The following is a 20,824-nucleotide window of genomic DNA, read 5'->3' on the forward strand; positions in this document are numbered from 1 at the left end:
AAGTACTCACAGTTGCAAACTACAGTTAAAAGTTAATTGTACTTTGCAACTGTCAGTACAGTGCCAGTTTTTACATATATATTATAATCTTACTTTGAATCATAGACTGAATAAACGATGTACATGAGTACCAATAACAGACAAACTAGGCAAAACCCTGGCAACTGCTGTCACTAGGTGAGACAATTTAAACGAGGGTGATGCATAAAAAACCTTCTTGGTCACTAGACGATTGCTGTGGTTGTCTGCAGTTTGCATGGAAGACGGTGACGTGTCTGGAAACACTGATCAGCTACTTGCTGAGTGGCAGTGAAACTTGAACATTGAGATTATTCACTTTCAGAGTAAAGGTTGTGCCTTAACATTTCTAAAGGTGCAACTTTTACTGTCGCTTGGTGAGTAGTTGGCAAGTGTTTGCAGACAGCTTGGTGTCTTCCATACAAATTAAATGTGACAACGCTGATCTGCAAGTGACCACAAATACCACAGGGAGGCTTTTGGTGCAGTACCATACTGTATGTCTCTTTGGAATCAGTTTCACCTATCAGCTACCAGCAACCACTTGCAAACCGGTCAAGGAGTACACATTTTCTCCCAAGAACAGGTAGCTGACTGGTCTGTAGACCTGTGGGACTAAAGCACACGGTGTCTCATGATGAAACCGCCATCGCCATCTTGATGTTTTGAAGCCTCACATTTTCTGATATACTTCTATACAACTTGAAGCCTTTTTACAACCCCATGGGGGTTAAAACAATGTAGATGTAATGTAAAACAATGTAACAACAATGTAACAATGTAAAACAGACCCCTTCATGTTGGTTTTACTTTTTAGGTTAACCAAGCTTGTTAGTGTTAGCTGTCAGCTTAGTGCTCTCACATCAAAATATGCCCACTTATAGATTCAATAAACCAAAGGAGTGTTTATAGTTCTAAAACCAACCAATGATTGGGTTATATCATTGTTTAATGTTTTTACTATTAAATGTATCAGGTTAGGAAATATATTTCTTATATGTAATACTTGTAATAACATATCAGAATCCTGAAGGCATACACTATGAAAAGGGAAAAAGAGAAGACAAACTACAGGTTTTATAAAATGTGAAGGTTTGCCACTATAAAGAAAACTTTTACATTAAATATGAATTTTTCTCCCTTATTATTACCACTGTAAAAAGTATTTATTGGTGCAGATAGAGCCATTAAAAATTTATTTTCAAAGCTTCAGAGCTTCAGGCATTGATAGGACTAAACAGTCACTTAATAATCAAAGTTAACCAGTCAGTAACTTGGCTCATTGGTTTTATAAGGGAAGATCAATAGAAGTTCAGTCCTGATAAAATACACCTGAGTTTTAGCCCGTCTTCAGTGGTAAACACTTGGCTAAACAGGACTTTAATTATTTAAGTTATTTTTGGTTCTGCAGCTTTTTTAAAAAGCCATCTTGTTATGAATTAAGAAAAATTCCAACAGCGTTGCCCTGTCAAAGTGGCTTTTGTTGGTCCCAGGGTTATGAAGGTCGCTCAGCACATAAAGCACCAGATAAAGCTCAGGCAACAATAAACAGGAATAAAATAGAAAGAAATGCTGCAAGGTTTAGCTGTGGTTTATACCTCATTGAACTCAGGATTGAGCGTCTTCTTTTTCACAGCAGTCTTGTGCTTTGACTTTTTGTTCTCGTCTGGCTTCAGATACCTGCAGGACAGAGAGGGGAGGAAAGAAGATTTAATACAATTTTCTGGTGCTTATATTTATGAGTGAAACAGCAAAAATGAAAATATTACATATCCCTGCAGAGCACACGGTGCTCATGTGTTATTTTAAACCACCATCAGTAATGTGAAGCCTCACAGACAGTGGTCAGACAGCACACTGTACATTTCTCAGCTGTTATATTGTTCTGTCCTCCAGGGGGTGCTGTGGGACTGCCCTACATTCAACCACACAGCTGCATTACATTACACACACACTAAATCACTACATCATCTGATTTTTAGAAACTCCAGATTTTATTAAGGCTTTTCTTTTTTCAGCTTGCAATAATAAAGACCTTGTGGTGCTTTCCCCTCCAGCTGCAGTCCCACTCTATCAAGACTGATGTCCCACACGTGGTTAGTTAAACAATAATATTTCACTCTAGTGTCTGCTTGATGAGATTACCGTGGAGAAGACATCTCACCTCATAACAAAAAGACATTTCCAAAATCAGTCGATACTCCTGCGCATTACTGCAGAGAAGGTCTCCAGTCTCTAGTTTATTTAAACCCTTCATCTCAGATTCTCTGTGTGAGGTTTCTGGATGTTGGTCATTTGTTCCTATTATTGGCTTTCCAACCTTTTCTTGTGGAGCTTCTGGGAGTCATACCACACTTCACTTTGCTAGACCTTAGACAAAACTAATTCATGTTTATTTCTTTAGGTTTTTAGAGAGATTAACTTTTAGAGCCTGTGATATGTACTGCTGTTACTGTGACTCAGGCATGCAGCAGTAACCCATAAACTATTCTCTGCTGACTGCCAAAATCTGGGGGCTTCCAGTGTAGCCGGTGGATATGGTGGGGTAAAGCTTGCTGTGCTGTGTGCCGGTGACACATTTTGAAAAGTTAATAAACTCCTTTTTTGGCAAATGCAGTGCTTCATTTGGCCATCACAGGGACTGTTTACCTGCAAGCATCCAAAGCCAGCTCAAATGTGATTTGTCAATAAAGCTTGAGGACTGCAGAGGGAAAACTAATTTTCCAGTTTCAAAAACCCTCTCGTTTTATAGCTGATAAACACATTATAAAGTGTTACTGGCCATTTATAATGTGGCCTCACCTCAGGGGTAATTCCCCTGTAATGTAATGGAATATCAAGGTATTTTATTTAAATTACAATGTAATATATTGACCCACAAATATACTAAGCCAGGTTTTTGCAGGACAAAAAAGAATTATTTTAAAGTGTTACCAAATTAACTTTTTTATTTAAAAAGATAATTTTCATACACATTATTCTGCCGATGAAGGGAGGGAGCATGCAATCGTTCTGTTTGTTTGTGTGTCTCTTTATTAGCACTCCAGGATCCACAGTTTCAACATATCATGTTCAGATTTAACTTTACAAAAATAAGCTTTCAAGAGGGGCAGAGATGTAATCTGATTACCTTTTTCAAGTAAGGAGTAAAGTAAGGGATTACTATTGCAAAAAAAGTAATTAGATTACTGTTACTTTCCCGTAAGCATGCTGCGGTACTAAACCGTGATTTTGTTTCTGAGAGTGTCTTATGACAATGACGTACGAGTGTGCGACGTGCGTGGCAGCAACAGACGTGTGTAGATCAACAATGGATAATATGGAGTGCGGGAGAGAGTACTAGCATACAGCATGTAAAGCTTGGAAGTACTGACATTACTTTTAGCACATATAATTATTTATTTTTTTTATATACTGAAATATGCAGAAAATAGGTTTAAATGTTAAACAAATTTCTTCCAATCAAAGACAGTTGCATATAATTAAATTTTTGCTTGATGCAATGTGCATAAAGTAACATAAAATCAGTAACATAATGGATTACTTTTTTGGAGAAGTAATCAGTAATTAGTAACTAATTACTATTTTCAAGTAACTTTACCAACACTGCTTGGGGGACATGAGCATCTTGGCTGGCTAAGCATTCAACTTTGACCTTAATTGTTATGGCCAAAGGTCATGTTGAGTAATATATCGTAAGAAAGGTCATGGAGAGAGCTGCACAACACCCTATGATGTTACAATGAAGCCATGACAGGCTGATGTCATCAAACTGTAATAAAATCATCAATAAGGATCAAAGTTTTGACTCTCGCCCTTCAGTGATACTGCTCTTGTTTACACTATGTGTTCTTTGTTTTCAGTATTCCAATGACATTAACCTGATTGGTATACATTCAGTTCATACCAAGCACATAATGTTTAATAACTGGAATAAATAAACTCAAAATTATCTATTTGTGTTTATTGAGGGTGAAGAATCATTTATGAGTGTAGATTTTAAGGTATAGTATCATAAAAGAGTGTGTAATGTGGCAATTGGATACGTAGATAACAAGATAAAGAGCAGATATATAAGATAAAACAGTAACTGCTCTGATACTTTGTTTCTTTTAAGTAAATTAAAAACAATTTAATACATTGTGTTTAGTTTTAGTTGATAGTTTTGAGTTGTATACAAAAGCCAATCCATCTTCAAATGTATCAGTGAACAATAATAAAGTTAATATGTGCACAATTTTGCACCTTTTTTCTCTCCACCCTTTAAAAAGGTAGATTTTTGTAACTTTTAAATTAAAGAGCAAAACTGGCAACTAAGACTGGTTTTGAAAATGAAGGCTACAAATATCAATATCAATTACAAGAACTCCTGTCAGGGGTAAAAAGGCTGTATCTTAGAGGGAAGTGCTCTAGTAACAAGCTTTTTCACCCTAAAAGTTACAGTCAGGCAGTATTTTCTTGCATAGTTCACATTTCTGTATAGCTGTATATCTCATATTTCTGTATAGTTTTTCATATTTATATCCTTTTCATAGCCTGTACATAGTTTGTACTCACTACAGCCTGTACATACTTATAGTTATAGCATATTCATAACATACCTTCATACCGTGCACATTATAACATACCATAATAGACCCATCTCTGCATATCTATATTATTGCTAATATATATTTGTAATATATCTATATCATGTCTAAAGGACTTCTGGATGGATGCCAACTGCATTTCGTTGCCTTGTACCTGTGACATGTGCAATGACAATAAAGTTGAATTCTATTCTATTCTATTCTATATTTTCTTAGATGTCTTGTTTTCTTAGTATATGAAACAGATGAACGCATTATTTAAAGACTCTCAGCATAATGCATAACAGTTTAACAACTAGCTCTAAAACTGCTCAGAACATCATCATAAACGAACATGTTATGTTATTTTAGATTCCATTATCCTTGGTGAAGTGTATGTACCACACTGAAAATTGAGAGTATGTTGTGGAATATGCAAAAGAAATTAAACTTCATATTTATTTAAATTAGCCGAGGCGTTCCTGGCGTGCTCACAAAATGTAACAATGTGCTTATCATTTTCAGTTTGCATTCGCTGCAGTTTGTGAGTCAGAGGAGAAAACAGGGCCTTAGTGCTTAGTTTCTCTGGATGAAGGCATTTGTGTTTGTATACAGCCTCTCTGTGTGTGTGTGTGTGTGTGTGTGTGTGTGTGTGTGTGTGTGTGTGAGAGCGAGTTAAGGTTAGACCTTTGTTTCTGTTCTGTTTTCATAAATGATGCACAAGGCAACTTGTACTTATCTCAAAACCAGCATAGTGCATGTTGTTTAGCACCTCTGTGCTTTTGGCCAAGAACAGTTTTTGGGTGGTATTGCTCATTCTGATGTGGTATATTTCATTGCAATTACAGTACCTCATCACATCCCTCTCCTCTGTTATGTGCCCATTGGACCCTCACAGACTTCAATTTCCCAAGGTAACAAAGAGACTTAAAGGGAGGCTAAGTGGGTTATTCCTCACAAGTGTACCCCAGAGGGAGTGGAAGCTGAAATTGTTGATGAGGACACTGCGGCGAACCTAATCGTTATCACGTAATGGGATTACTGACCCCCTGGCATAAAAAAAATCTAAGGGTGAAAGTTATGATGCAAACAGAGCAATTCTGCAATATGATGACTTTAAATATTTTCCTGTGTGCGTTATACCATGATTGTAGAGTACAACTATGCCTATGAGTTTTAAAATATACTACTCTTTACTTCAAAGCCGATGAAATGTACTTGTCATTGACTGAATGGCCATTAAAGAGTGTAAAGTACTCCACTACCTTGTTGACTAATGCGTGTCTAAATTCTACTTTCGCACAATTTCCGAATATCCCCGACATTACCAGCACATTAGAGCAAATAGCTTAACGTTCATTGACAGCTGTGACTTGATCCTTTAGATAGACACTTAGAAGAACTCAGGTAGCGACAGAGAAATCTTGTGGCGCCGTTTATGTGTCAGATTATACATTTTCTTTATTCTCCTTCACGTGAATCAGTCAGTAAATCTATTATCAGCCTCGGTGTCCTTCAAGCTTGGGGAAGATTTTTTTCCGTCCTCTGACGGTTGGAAAATTGTTGCCGGTCCCTCTCCACTGAAATGAGTCGCGCTTTTGTTCTCGAGGTGTGCACAGCAGAGTCGGAAATTAATTGCACTTTCATTGCTCAGCCAGATGAAAGACTTGGGAAATGTTTGTGTGATAAACAGGATTGTCCTTCGAATTGTAGCCTGTGGATGGCACAGGTAGTGTAACATCAGCACTGCCAGCCAGCTAATCCATTTCAGCACCTTTAAAATGTGCCACATAACAATGGAGAACAGCATTAATGTGAGCATCAGGAGTTTGAAAGAGAACTGCTCGCTCCTCAGGTTGCCATTGTTTGGAATTTTGGCCATGCTTAATATGAGCATCCACCATTGCAACATCATATACACTCACCAGCTAATGCATTAGTCAGTAAACCTATTACTGGCTATTGTTCAACTGCTCATTAGTGCAAATAATAATGAGCCAATCACATGGCATCAACTCAGTGCATTTAGGCGTGTAGGCATGTACAAGAGAACCTGCTGGAGTTTGAACTGAATGGGGAAGGAAGATGATTTAAGTGGCTCTGAACATGTGTAGGGTTCACAAAAAGTGCTCAGAAACAGAAAATAGCCAGTTTGTAGCAGTTTTCTGGAGATAAATGCCTTGATGATGTCATAGGAGAGTGAACAGACTGATACAGATCGGACTACAGAATACCAGGTTCCATTACCATGAGCAAAGAACAGGAAACTGAGGCTACAATTCCCACGAGCTCAGGAAAGCTGGACAACAGAAGATTGGACAAACACTGCCTGGCCTGATGAAACTTCAGACGGTGGGTCAGGCAGTTCAGGCTGCTGGTGGTGGTGTAATTGTTTTCTTGGCACACTTTGTTTAACACCACAGCCTACCTGAATATTGTTGTTTACTATGTCCATCCCCTTATAACCCATGGTATCTAGTTTACATTATAAGCGACTGCAGCGACTAAAGTCATTTTGTACCATATAAATAAAATAAAATTGAATTGAATAGAAAACGAGTTCGGTGCACTCAAAAGGACTTAACAGTAACTAGATGTCAATCCAATAGAGGAACATTGGGATATGGTGGAATGGGAGATTCACATCATGGATGTGCAGTCGGCAAATATGCAGCAACTGCTCGATGATGTAATGTCAACATGCTGCTGAATCTGTGCCATGAATAATTAATGCAGTTCTGAAAGCAAAGAGGGTCCAACCTGTTACTAGTAAGGTGTAACTTTAAAAATGTGGCAGAGTGAGTGTATATGAAAAAAAATGAGGAAAAGTATTTTTGGCGCCTACATCATATTTTGTCTTATTTCAAGGCCTTTAAGAGTGACACAGATCGGTTTGATGTAATTTAAAGTGTAAACATCGTGACTGTCAGTGAATGGTTTAATTTTCTCTTTCCTGCAATTTCATGTGCAGACGCATGATTCAAAATTCAATTACTCAATAACAGATTGTAAAATAAATTACTGCATGAGTCAATGAAGGCACAATACATTACTATGAAATTGTGAGGTAATTCAGGAAAATGGTTCAAATGTGACTCATAGTTTTTCCTGCTTTAACAATAAAATAGTTGCATGGGTTATTATTGTGCCATTCCAGCAGTGTTTATTTTCCTATGTTGTCTTCAATTTTTTCAGAAAAATGACTTTGCCCAAACATTTAATGAATCCACTTTTATAACAAAGCCTGGGTGTTTGATTTCCTCTTGCACTGGTCTAAATCGAGGAGGAGATAAATGGCGTGAGCGGGTTCCCTGCTGGGTTTTTGTTACGAAAGCGGTACAAAATAAGCAAATCACTGTAAACATGGCATTTCAACCTGCAACAGCAAGAGCAGTCTGCTAATGTAACAAGAAAAAGGATGGAAATATATTTTCTGATAAGAAACAGAAGCGCTTTGATGACCATTTATAACATGAGGATTACATTTACAAAAACATAGAAATGTCCTGAGGTCAAGTTAAAAACGTTTGGTCAGCTATGGAGACAAAATAAAACCTTCTTCAGTTGATTTATCGGAACTATAGTTATGATTTGGATTGATTGGCATTGTGTGGTTTTTCACTTACTATTACTACTTTTACTACTATTACTACTACTAATATTTTACTTTTAATAGGCAATTTGTGTCTCCCTACAGAATATATGTGACTATTTTTTTAAACTTGAAATCCCACTGAGCTTCTTCTTTGATATAAATTTGATTACATACAGTAATGTTCAGGTTAGATCTCTATTTATCACACAAAAGCATTATTGTTATGGACCCTCATCATCATCAAGAGTCAGGTGCATAAACTTCATAAACAAGAAAACGTGGAAGTTATGGTTTGATGACCCAAAAGCCTGAAAATCAAAATCATGAAATCAGTTCATATAAATTATACATAAAGGCAAAACTTGTTTTTTACGATAAGGCATTTCCACTAATGCAGAATTGGTTCTGTTCTGGTTCAAAATCTAAATTTGAACTCTTCCACTTACGTAATAATTAAGGATTTAAGGAAGAGATTAATTTGCGAGCTTTAAGGATTCTAGCCAAGCAACTTTTGTTTACCCCATTGGCAGATGTTGTTCTCAAAACAAGAAAGTTTTGTCAGTTTTCAGAATATCTGGCTTATTTCAAGTAGAGCTCTTTTGCAGTGTACCCTGTAACTGGTAAATAAAGCTCAAGATGAGCTGAAATATCTTATTGAGAAAAAGTTAGAGATATTTTCCTAGAACGAGCTTAATTTTCTTGTTAAGAATATGTTTTGTTTTTAGACAAAAAAGAGAAAACATGTCCATAAACAAGGTTTTTTTACTTTCTTGAAAATCATTTTTTTCAGTGTAGGGTTAATGACACTCTTCATCATGCTTAATGAATTCAAATTCTATTTTTATATATTTGGATTTTAAAAAAATGTGACACTTATAATGAGGTAAATGAGGCAACATGGGTTTAGTCTCACATAATAAGCTAATCTCACACGAAAAGTTAGAATTGGTACTTACTACTTTACAATGCTAAAATTCATCCTCCTTTTTGCTAACTTTGTTTCCTTTTGCTGTGATTGCTCACCTTGTGGTAATTTCTGTGTGATAACCATCAAAATCATCTATTAGCACTTATTATTTCATTATAACATCATTACTGATATCATATTTACATATTTTCAACCTGTTATTAACAAGTAATCATATTGTTACTAAACTATTACAATTCTCTTTTGCCTTTGTCTGCATTTTTAATGTTTTTACTTTATTTGTCTTTGTTGTGGGCATTTGAATTATCTGACTATGAGCTCCAGCAGTAAAGTTTGATAATTACATGGTACTGCTTTATCTACTGCCACATTATTAGCAAGCAGTAATATAAAGTGCTAGTAAAAGAGGTTTGCAGCCAAAAGGTTGGTTCATGCTGGAAACCACTTTGTCCTTGATGTAAATATGTAATTGTGTATGTTTCTGTTCTGTGTCTTGTGTACTGTTTGTTGTATATGTGTCTTTCTTGCTGCTGTTACACCCAAATTTCCCCTTGTGGGACAATTAAAGGATTATTGTCACTAAATCACAGGACCTCAGCCACGATGACTTACTCGATCTGTTGTGCTTAAATGGGAGAAAAACATGGAAAAGTTGTGTCTCACCTGGTTATTATATATGTCTGCACAACAACCATATCCTACTGATGTTTCTGTGCTGTACTACAAAAAATGCTTTCAATCTGTTGCTAAAACCTTGCAGAGAAGCAATAGAAGGTCACCCATTGTGCCTGTTTTCTGACTCTGTCCTACAAAACTTTTCTTGAAAGGCATAGAGCCACCAAAAATCCACATAGAAATGTTATCAAGTCATCTAAGATGCTCATGCTCCCAAAAATTAAAGGAAAATTTTGAGAACACAATCTGATCTTAATGGGAAAATAAATCATGCTGGATTTCTATACTAATATGGACTGGATAATAGTATCCATTCCTTCTTCCTCCAGCAACTGCGTGCAAATTCTTGGACATGAGGGATATTGTTGTCCTCTAAGAGGAACCCAGGAACCACTGCACTAGCATGATGTCTGAGAATACGCCTAAAGAGGTCATACTGAACAACATTACAGCATAACCTTCTCCAGACCGCTTCACATCTGTCACACGTGCTCATGGTGACCCTCCTCTTATCTGTTAAAAGCACAGGGTACCAGTGATGGACCTGCCAGTTCTACTGTTCTATGCCAATCAGGCCGGGGGTGAGCAGAGGGCTCACTACAGGACGCTGGGCCCTCATACCACTCTCATGAAGTCTGTTTCTGATTGTCTGGTCTGAGACATTCACATCACTGGCCTGCTGGAGGTTATTTGGTAGGACTTCGACAGTGCTCATCCTGTTCCTCGTAACCCGGTCCTCCTGATGGGATAAGGGCCTTCTACAGCCCTGTACATCTATCCCAGTGTAACTGCCTGTTTCCTGGTAACTCCCTCCATGCTTGTGTTAGTCAGTCAGAAAGAATCAGGAGGATAAAAATGTCAGTGCACCTGTAAAACCATTCCTGTTTTAGGGGTTGTCTCATTGTCGCCCCTCCAGTGCACCTGTTGTTTATTTCATTAACATCAAAGCAGCCGAAACTGATTAACAACCCCCTCTGCTACTTTGACCAAATCAATATCCCACAGGTTTAATTGACTTGATTGATGCTATACTCTGACTAAAAAGTGAGAGTAGTGTATGTTCTTTTCTATTTCCTCTGCTCTGATTAAACTGATTATCAAGCTTAGACAGTTTTACTTCCTCAAACTTCCGTACATGACTGTATAAATTCTTGTTCCTCACAACAGTGCCCACTGCAGTCACCAGAGATACACTGAAGTCTGGCAAGTCGAGAAACACGAGATCATCTGACAGGTTGTAGCAAACACCTCTGTCCTTGTTATCTAAGCACGTAGAGGTAGACCTGAAAGTGAGTGCTTTCAAAGGTGTGTAAACATGCCTGTGTATGAAGTTATATTAAGTACAGTACAACAAACTGCAGCATGACGCTCGTGGTAAAAACACGTTTGCTTTTCTTCCCTTTTCCAAATAAGTTAATCTGGAGCACCTGCCTGGTTTTATGATTGCTCCCTCGTCAGAGGTTGGCGCAGATCTCAGGGGTGAATAAAATGAAAATAAAATTACTACTGATAGATAATGACTGCCAAAACTATCAAAGTAAATCCCTTATTATCCTTTTTGCTTAATTGGGGTTTTTAACCTTATTAAATCTGCTCCCCGGAGATGGTAAAACAGCCCCAGTTTCTTTTTGGATGTGCCTGCCAGTGTTTGCATACTGACGTTTTGACGTAGGGGTCGGAGAAGCCGTTGGCATCCATGGCGGCAAGGTGAGCACAGCGTATGATGCCCACTACCAGGCAAGACTTCTGGGTGTTGTACTTCAGAGAAATCATGATTCGTCCACGTTCCTCCAGAGACTTGTCTTCAGTCTTGACCTGCAGGGTGGAAATGAGAAGATTTACGATTCAAAACCAGCTGAGCTTTCAAAAGACTGACATTTATGCCAACAAGCGTCTTGGCCAAAAATCAAACGCAATTATTGAAGAAAGTCAAGCGACTCACAGCAAAAGGATGATGGCGGTGTGACCACAAACATCTTTAACATACAGTCTTTTATTTTTATCAGGCTTGGATGAACCTTTTCTGTCACCTCTAGGTCAGAAGTTTAACTACACATGTAATCTCTGCGATATCATAATGTAGAAAAAGTGCAGTTTCAACAATATGTCTCACTTTTTCTACATTAAAAGAGATGCAGCGATAGCAAATGAAAGAAACCTCTTGGGTTTAAATTGTAAGAAATGAATGAATTAAAGTTCTAGTAGCTCATTGTTTAGACTAGCGGTCCCCAATTCCCGGGCCACGGGCCGGTACCAGTCCGTGAGTCGTTTATGGTTTATGTTTCAGGGGTTTTATCATTATTTGTTTAGCGTTGTTATCATTAACTCGTTTTCCCTGGGTCTTTTTTTGTGTGTTATGAGTAAATCTTCTTTTTTTTGGTACCGGTACTGGTTTTATTTTGTTGTATTTATCCGCGACACCTTGAAGGCCTGTCCGTGAAAATATTGTCGGACATAAACCGGTCCTTGGCGGAAAAAAGGTCGGGGACCACTGGTTTAGACTGTCCTGTAGTTATAAAACAGAGTTTTTGATAATTTGTACAAAACTTTTTCCTGTTTTAGATCCACTGTGTAAAAGCTACATTTCTATAGTCTTTTCTGTCATTTATTTGTTTATCTATTACTTATTAGGTGTGGTATGAATGGTAGTGGGCGATGTCTTTATCAGTAGGAAAAGCAGTAAAACTTATGAAAATACAGTTAGAAGTCTAAAATTTATGCCCTCATTTACATTTTCCAAATCCATCCAGTGAGCCGGATTGAAGTCTTTGGTAGGCGGATTCCCGGATCTAAACAATATAACTTAATCCTTAAAATTCTCCTTATCCCATGACTTAAATCAAACTGGGAATGCAGTTTGATATAAGTTGATTTAAGGTCTTCTGCTGGAAAAAAGGGAAATCACAGGCTAACCATCTCTCTTCTTGTGTCCGCCTCCGCTTTCTAAAATTGAAACATTTTCACTTACATAAGCCAAAATGCAGTGAAAGATGTGATTAAACCCCATCTCATCTGACCCATACCTTTGCTTAAGCTAGAAACTTCCAGAATTTTGGAGGAACATCTTTGTAACCATGCCATGTCCTTGGCACAGAGACTGCATATTGCTCGTTTATTATTTTGAAGGGTCCCTGAATTACCCAGAATTTATTAAAAAGAAATTAGAAGTCTTGGCCTTTGCCTCTCTCATTGCCACTACAATCATCCACCTACACTCAAGTCTTCAAAATCTGTCCGAGTCCTACTAAGAAATGTCACATGAGTGTCTTTCCTTTTATGTTTTGGTAAAATACTTGCAGCCCCCCATTGATTACACACATACTGCTTTCCCATGTTATGTACTTGAATTCTCAGGGATGTTGAACCTGTGCTGCACAGCTGCTTATATAAAAGCAGTAAAACATTACCTCATCAGGATCCAGTGAAGGAGTGGGAGGACAGGTCTTTCTTTTTTTTTTTTTACCTTCTTTTAATTTTACCTTAGTCTATTCTTGGCTTGCTCTGGCTCTTTGTAGCCAGGCTTCTGTCTTTGCCAGGACATTTCTGTTCACCATGTAACCTGTAAAGTTTCCAGCACCCACAGTCCTAGCTGTCTAGACAAGTACGTGCCTTAAAAATCAGCCAAACACTGATTGATCCCATCTCCATTGTAGATGATGAGTTAATGGCCTCATCAAAATTAATTTACCATGTTCCTCGAGACAAGAAAAACATCGGAACTGACACATGATGTTAAAAGTGTGTCTCCAAACGCAGCACCTCACCCCCCCCACCACCACCACAGATTTCTATATAAACAAATTCTCTGTTTAAACAGGAAGTCTCATTCTTAGGCTGCTGGATAGCATCAGTCATTCTGACACCATTGCAACTGCATCAATCATAATCATGCACAGTACACAACTTGATAGCTTGTTAAATGATCATAAGGTGCAGTCAAAATGTGATGACATGCCTCAGGAACAAAATAGGACAGAGAAACTAAAGAGACCACATCCTAGCCACTGAAACGTTCTCACCGTGTAGCTGGCTACCAAGTGAAGGCAGGAGGCTCACGGTGGGTTCTGCAAGCTGCTGATACACAGCTCCACTTTCTCATTGTGCAAATCAAGTATTTTGAAATAGGAAACAAGCTTCTCCACAATTTCTTCCCACTGTGCTTAAGAGTCCAGGAATTTTCCAATTCTCCCTCCATCCTGGGAGAAAGCAACACAATATGTAGCTTTCTTGGCACAAAAATAACATTGCAGCATTAAAAAAAACAGGCTTCTTGAATGGTTTTGGATGGATTTTTGTATGTGCGTATATACATTTGTTTTAAATAAAACATTTTTTTTATAAACAAAAGAAAAAAAATGTTGTCTGAATAACCTTATCTCTATACTTCTAATTTTCTAGATCTACCCACATTGTTAGCACATTGCTCAAAAAAATTAAACACATATTTTTTAACATTCATTTACTCCGTGGCCCTTAGAGGTCAAACGGAAAGAAAACGCCAGCAAATTAAAAAAAATGTTGCAAAAGCACACAAAACACCACATAAGTTGAATAAAACACAACGGAAAACAAAACAAAAGTGTTTCTGGGGACACAATAAGGTGACGGACCAGCATCAGTGAGCAAATGTTCTTATGTTCTATTTCTATTGTATTTTATTCAACTTCAGTTGTATTTTTGGTGCTTTTTGCAGCATTTTTCTTTTTTCCTGTGTTTTTTTAAGTTTCAGTGTGATCCAATAATCCAATGAAAATAACTTCACAAATTTTCCTAGAAGGGAGATTGGATTTATTATACTCTTTGCTAGTTCCATATTGTACTCTTGGACTCTCCTGCAGTAGCTTTGCATGCTTCACTGTTCAAAAATAATCCTTATTTACAGAATCAGCCCCTCACTTCATCCTCTGACTGAAACACTTGATTTTAGCTTTTTTTCCTTTAAGCCAGTTTTCTTCTGATTGGTTGCCCCTCATAAATACAAGATTTGAACCAAAGACCTGTTAAAATCTATCCCCTGTGACATCATACAGATCCAATGACAGAAAACATTCCATGAAACTGATCATTTAGAGTGGTATGAAATGGCTCAGAGTGAAACTCTAGGCCAATATAATATGAGCATCCTACAGCAGTACATTTGTCTACAAGTCTCATCTAGGAGCTCAGTTTCAAGAGATTCTTGATCTCCCTGGTTTTACGTGATCAAATAAATAAGCAGGGAACACAAGTTCACTTTAACAACAAAAGGGAAGCCTTACAGATACCAAAATGTCATCACAAATCCTCGTCTTATAAAACATCCTTGCTGTTTCGTGTTCTTTAAGCACAACTTCAGTCCAACTGAGTTTTATTTATATAGCACAAAATCACAGCAGCAGTTGCTTCAAGGTGCTTACAGTTGCTCTGCCATTTAGAGGCCTCAATGGCAGCCTGAAAGCGGGTTAATCGTAAAGAACCACACTCCTCGATTGAGGAGGGGAATAAAACAAACAAATAAACAAAAAAACTCTGTTGAAGTATAAACTTTGGAATATCAGTGATCATATCAGCTGTAACGATCTGTTTTGTCCTTGATAAAGTATTCTCATAATGATTTAAAAAAATATATATTTTAAAAAATATCTGCAGCTTCTGAAGATTAAAGATAATTTCTGCATGATTAAAATATGGCCTTAACATTATGCTTGCAACATTGCAAATAGATGAACTTATGCAATGCATATTTTCCATATAATGTAGGCATTGCTCTCATACAATATTTACTTTTACCTGCTATCTTTTAAACAAACTCCACCAACCTCTACTTCTTACCGACCTCAAAGATTACATCCTGATTTCGGTAAATTCCACACTGAATTAATCTACTTGCCTATCTCACCATGATTGCAGTTTCTTTCACTCAGTTCTTCATCCTTAGATGGATGTTGAGAATACAGTACTTTGATGTGGTGTTTTGTTGTAAAAGACAAAACAAAACAAAGAGCAGCTATGTGTTGTCTGTTTTTAAAAAGCAGCAATTTTGAGTTGACTGTATTTAACATTAACTTGGTTTAAATGGGACTGAACAACTTCAAAGGTAGGAATGTAAAGGTGTCTACAATTAAAAGGGAACAAATTTGGGGAGTAAAAGAGGAAAAAGACCCAGCAAAGTAGACACACTTTATCCTGAGACTACTATGGAAAAGAAAACCCCCCCCAGAAAAAACAGCCTGATTTACTACAGTATGAGTCAACCTATTACATCAGTGCTTGTTAGTTAAGTTATTGGTAAAACAGACCTGTACAACTACCAGTTATTCACGACAATCTTATGAATGTACTTTTCTTCTACTATACAAGTTCGTGTTGGCCCACAGAGCACTTCTTGTTATCTAGAAAGTAAAAAATACTTGAGTGTATGAAAATGACAGAAAGGCAGTTCAGAAGCCGAAAGAGCTTTTTTTCCATGTCCAGTGACTTAGAAATGCAATTTACCAGCAACTCCTCCACAGCTGCTGATTATGTGAGTAATTCATTATTTTTTCCCTTTACCTCAGCACTTATTTTTAACCACACACACAGGATAAAGCCACTCATATCAACATAGCAAAGGCCAATGAGTCTAAAGAACTTTAAGCTAATCGAGAGCTACTTGAAAGTGCCTGGACCACTGAAAACTGTTTGTGCCATTTCAAATTAATATTCATTAGATTTTCTGTCTCAGTTCCTTCTCTCATCTCTGATAGACTGGATGCTACAGTGAAGTCAAACTGAAAAACCTTGATTTTACTGCAATAACATAGTACAGTACATTGACTCATTTACTTTTCAGGTGCTAAGTTTTATATGTTGTAGAAAATAACAGATAGAGCTGATAACGCTGATATAGCTGTGTGGTTTGATTGTGTCTGGATCTGCCGTCACTGCCTTGGAGCGCCAGTGGGGGAACTATTTACTGTGAGCAAGGAAGGAAGTCCCACTGAGATCAAATCTCTTACACAAGGACAACAACAACCCAAAACATCTCAGAAATGCAACAAATACAAGGTAAAACGCAAGCTATACAATAAACAAATAGTAAAAAAACACCTGTCAAAACATCCACATCTCAGTTTACATTAGACGGGGAGGAAAGTTGCCGGAATTTGGATTGTGTGTCGACCACCCCCAGCAGGAGATAAAAAGCATCAGCTTTAAGATGTAAGCTAGTTCATGTGGTTTTCTCTTCCCCTCACTGCAAGAGCCGACTTAAATCAGTGATTCTCTTGTTGAAGTCACAGTGAATTTCATAATTAATCACTTGTGGGCCTGACTTGGTCAGGAACATAATTTAAATCACAGAAATTTTAAGATCATTCAGATAAGATATTATCTCCCCTAAATCACTTCAGCTGTGTTATGTGAGCTATATTTATTTTATATTTTGTGAGCTTTTGGGAGATTTTTCCAACTTATGTTGTGTTTTGTGTGGTTTTTCAGCAATTTGTTTTAATTTTTTTGTGTGTGACCTTAATTTGCAGTGCGTTTGACCTCTCAGGGCCACCGTATAAAACCCATAATATTTAAGAACCAGGCAAACCACTTTAATGCATGTGCAGTAGCAAAATGTCCTTTAGACTACTGCAAGATAATTTTGGTCATAGCATTTTTTGGACTAGTTATTTCTCACATACTTGTAAATGGAGTAATAGAGACAGAGTGTACATGGTGCATTCATAGATATATTATGAAAACTATGTACAAGACAACAACTACAGTCCCTGTTACTTTGAATGAAAGTTGCTGTCAGTATGTCAAAAGAAAACTCAATTTGCCAAATAATAAAAAAAAAAGTTTGCATATGTTCTGAAAATTTTCACAACTTTTAAATATTACTGGTTTCAGTTGAATGGACATTTTTCTGCATTTTTCAGATACATCAACAAGCAGGTGAATAAAATGCGTGTTTATCAGATAACCAGCCATGAATGTCCTTCAGGAGTTCACAGGTGGCCAGAACCATGACTGTAAATGAATGACAATGAGCTCTGAAGCAGCTGGATGGATAAATAAGCACCTGTTTGCCAACAAGTCAAGATATCAGCTTAAAATATGATCACATGTCCCTATTGTGTGCATAAAAAACCCGCTCTCATTTCAAATGTGCCAAATGCTTTTGTTTTTTCAATGCTGTTGGTGTCTCACAGAAAAGGACATGGTATAATTTGGCACCAGTGCCTGGATGCATCGCGTTTAAGCAGCAGTGAGCCAGGTCTGTCACTCCCAATAAACAAACAAAGCAAAAGACAAAGCTCCAAACGGGATGCAGTCCACTTTCTTGTGGCTAATAAACAACCCACCCATCCATCACCTAGCCAACTCACTAATGGAGATTTTGTAGCTCGGGGCTGTGATCTCTCAGCGCCCAGTGTTGCTGCACCTGGTGCATCAAAGAACCCTTGCACACCATGGTGAGTTGCAAGAACTATCTGGCAGAACAGCATTATTTGATGCCACAGGGTAGAAATGCATTATCACAACTTCTTTTTTCTGCCTCCAAGTGGCAAGAACCCCCCCCCAAAAATCTTAGAGACAATGACCAGTACCACTGGCAAGTTGTTGATGTAAAAACACAAAAATATACCTAAAAACATTGCGATGTTGTCAACATTGACAGTAACAAGCTCTGAACACAAGATGAATAAAAGCTGGGGTCTACCACACCAGGCAAAATCCTAAGAGCTAAAATCCCGTGGGACTTCTAGACAGGCAAACAAACTGGTCATGGCTAACCAACCGGACATAGTAGTGGTGGACAAGCAGAAGGAGACAGGTGCAGTGATATACCAAGTGACAGCAACATGAGAAAGAAGAGATGAAAAGCTGGAGAAATACCAAGGGCTGAGAGAAGAGCTCGAGAAGATGTGGAAGGTGAAGGAAACAGGAAACAGTGGCTTCAGCAGATCCCAGGAACATCATCCAAGATCTGTGTCCAGATGAGAGAAGTCCAAGGAACAGCAAAGACACTGCAGAGGACCCTCAAGCTCCCAGGCTTTGGGTAGAGGACTTGAGCCTGAAGGATACATGTATATAGATACGTATCCACATAGCTGCCCACTTGGAGACAGCAGCCCAGATTTGAGTCTGACACGTGGCACTCTTTTGTTTCTCACCACTTTCCTGTCTATTTTCACTGTTTCACCATCAAATAATGGCAGAAATGCACAAAAAAGAATCCAAAAAAAAGTGCCCTCACAAGCTGTGCAATCTATGATCTTTGCTGCTAACACCCCCAAAACTCCCACAATAATCAGAAAACAATATTTAAATGAAGAGCAAAACTGGCATAAAGAAACAGCTCTGCAGACGCAGACTGCTGCCTCCACCACACACTCTTGTACTGTGTGTAGGAGACAGGGCTCAACAATCTGTCTAGCAGTATCCACAGCAGGATATTAATCAGATATCTCCAAGGAGCTGACTCTCCCCACATGAATCACACATGACTTTTACAAGACGTCTCACTGGACTGGTGACGACATTCAACTCATCTAGCGTGCCAACATGTTTCAGTTGCCACTTCAGCTTACTCTCAAATCCATTTTGTCCAGTTGTGATTTTGTAGTTTCCGTCTGCCTGTATCCTTTAACAGAGCACACTTTAGGAATCCACGACAAACCAAGAGCGTCGAGACACATACAGTAGCGAGGGAGGAAGCACAAACCTCAGGCTGCCTGGATAGTAACAAGCCCAGCATGCCTGACAAGCGCTGACATTTTTACAGCACTCACTGTCTTCTTTTCAGTTTCACACTCACAGATCATTCATTTAGCCTGAACACCAGCCCTTTGCTAACAGCTCCTTTTTGTGCCAGCATATAAATAATCAATACCAAGAAAGTAGCAAGTAAACTGCATTCACTGCGAGAGTGACCACAATGGACAAAATTACAGTATTTTTCGGACCATAAGGTCATTATAAGGCACGTTAAGCGAAACCAAACAGTCAGATAAACAAACTTTACTCAACTCATTCTTGCATCCTCCACTTCCTATTCCCATGTTGTTGCAGTATATTAATGACCAGTGTTGTTCAAGTTACTTGAAAGTAACTATCAGTAACTAATTACTGATTAGTTCCCCAAAAAAGTAATCCCGTTACTTTACTAATGACTTATTTTAATTAATTACTTAGTTACTTTTTAAAGACACGATTTACAACCTGAATAGGTGATAAAGCGATAGATCTTTCAGCCCAATTCTACTTTTTCTGCATAATCCATCATACAAAATGTAATCAAATGGAAAAGTCTGTTTTTAAAACTTGTTTTATCAGTTTTAATCTTTTAACTTTATGCATCAAGCAAAAATTTAATTATGTGCAACATTCTCTGACTGGAAGAAATTTGTTTAACATTTAAACCTATTTTCTGCACATTCCAGCACATAAAATAAAATATTTTTTTGTGTTTACACTCAGTCTTTCAAATAAATGCAAGTGAAACACAGCAGAAAATAAATTAAATCAAAGACTCAGCGGTCCTGTTGCTCTATTTTCACCTGTATAGCAGGTGGAGGTTTGCCCATCTCTGTTAATGACTAACCTCGTATTGTGGATGGATTACCTCAGTTGTTCTCTCGACTGAAGTTTGGTCCGTTTGCAGCATCCTACCGTGCCCTTGCATTTGTCCGTAACCATCGGGAACCCTCACATTAACTTTTATTAAGTTGAAAAAAGTTAGCGTTCATCCTCCAGCTTCACTGTGTTTATGTTATCCTAACATAGCTCTGTCGGTAGCAACCAGCTAGTCCAACTTCAGTAACCCTACAAACGTCACTCCTGTTTAGTTTTCTGTCTTCATTTATGTTGGAAGTGATAGCAGAGCTGTACCTTTAATTTTTTCAGAAATCTCTCAGTCAGAACATGCTATATCATGTTTAGGTAGAAACTAGCGAGCTAACTTCCTGCTAACTTCTAACTCCATAGCCGTAATGCTCCGACAATCCACCAAGCTGTGCGGCTTCATAGCTTAATAAGTTGTACTAAAACATTTTGACAGATTGTTGAGCGGCGTGTACAATT

General features: G+C 37.9%; 1 protein-coding gene across 3 annotated transcripts in view; it reads right to left on the reverse strand.

Moving 5' to 3' along the window:
* The window catches only part of doc2b (double C2-like domains, beta), a 183,287-nt gene that overhangs the window by 13,440 nt on the left and 149,023 nt on the right, over positions 1–20,824 (reverse strand). For all 3 annotated transcript variants that reach the window (XM_084940914.1, XM_084940915.1, XM_084940913.1), the window contains 2 exons: positions 11,445–11,599; positions 1,617–1,698 (listed from right to left, as the gene is read on the reverse strand). In XM_084940914.1, the coding sequence (XP_084797040.1) occupies positions 1,617–1,698; positions 11,445–11,599 (237 nt within the window). The remainder of the gene's footprint in view (positions 1–1,616; positions 1,699–11,444; positions 11,600–20,824) is intronic.

This window comes from Perissodus microlepis, chromosome 10, assembly GCF_051167445.1.
Source record: "Perissodus microlepis isolate ML-2025 ecotype Zambia chromosome 10, ASM5116744v1, whole genome shotgun sequence".
NCBI lineage: Eukaryota > Metazoa > Chordata > Actinopteri > Cichliformes > Cichlidae > Perissodus > Perissodus microlepis.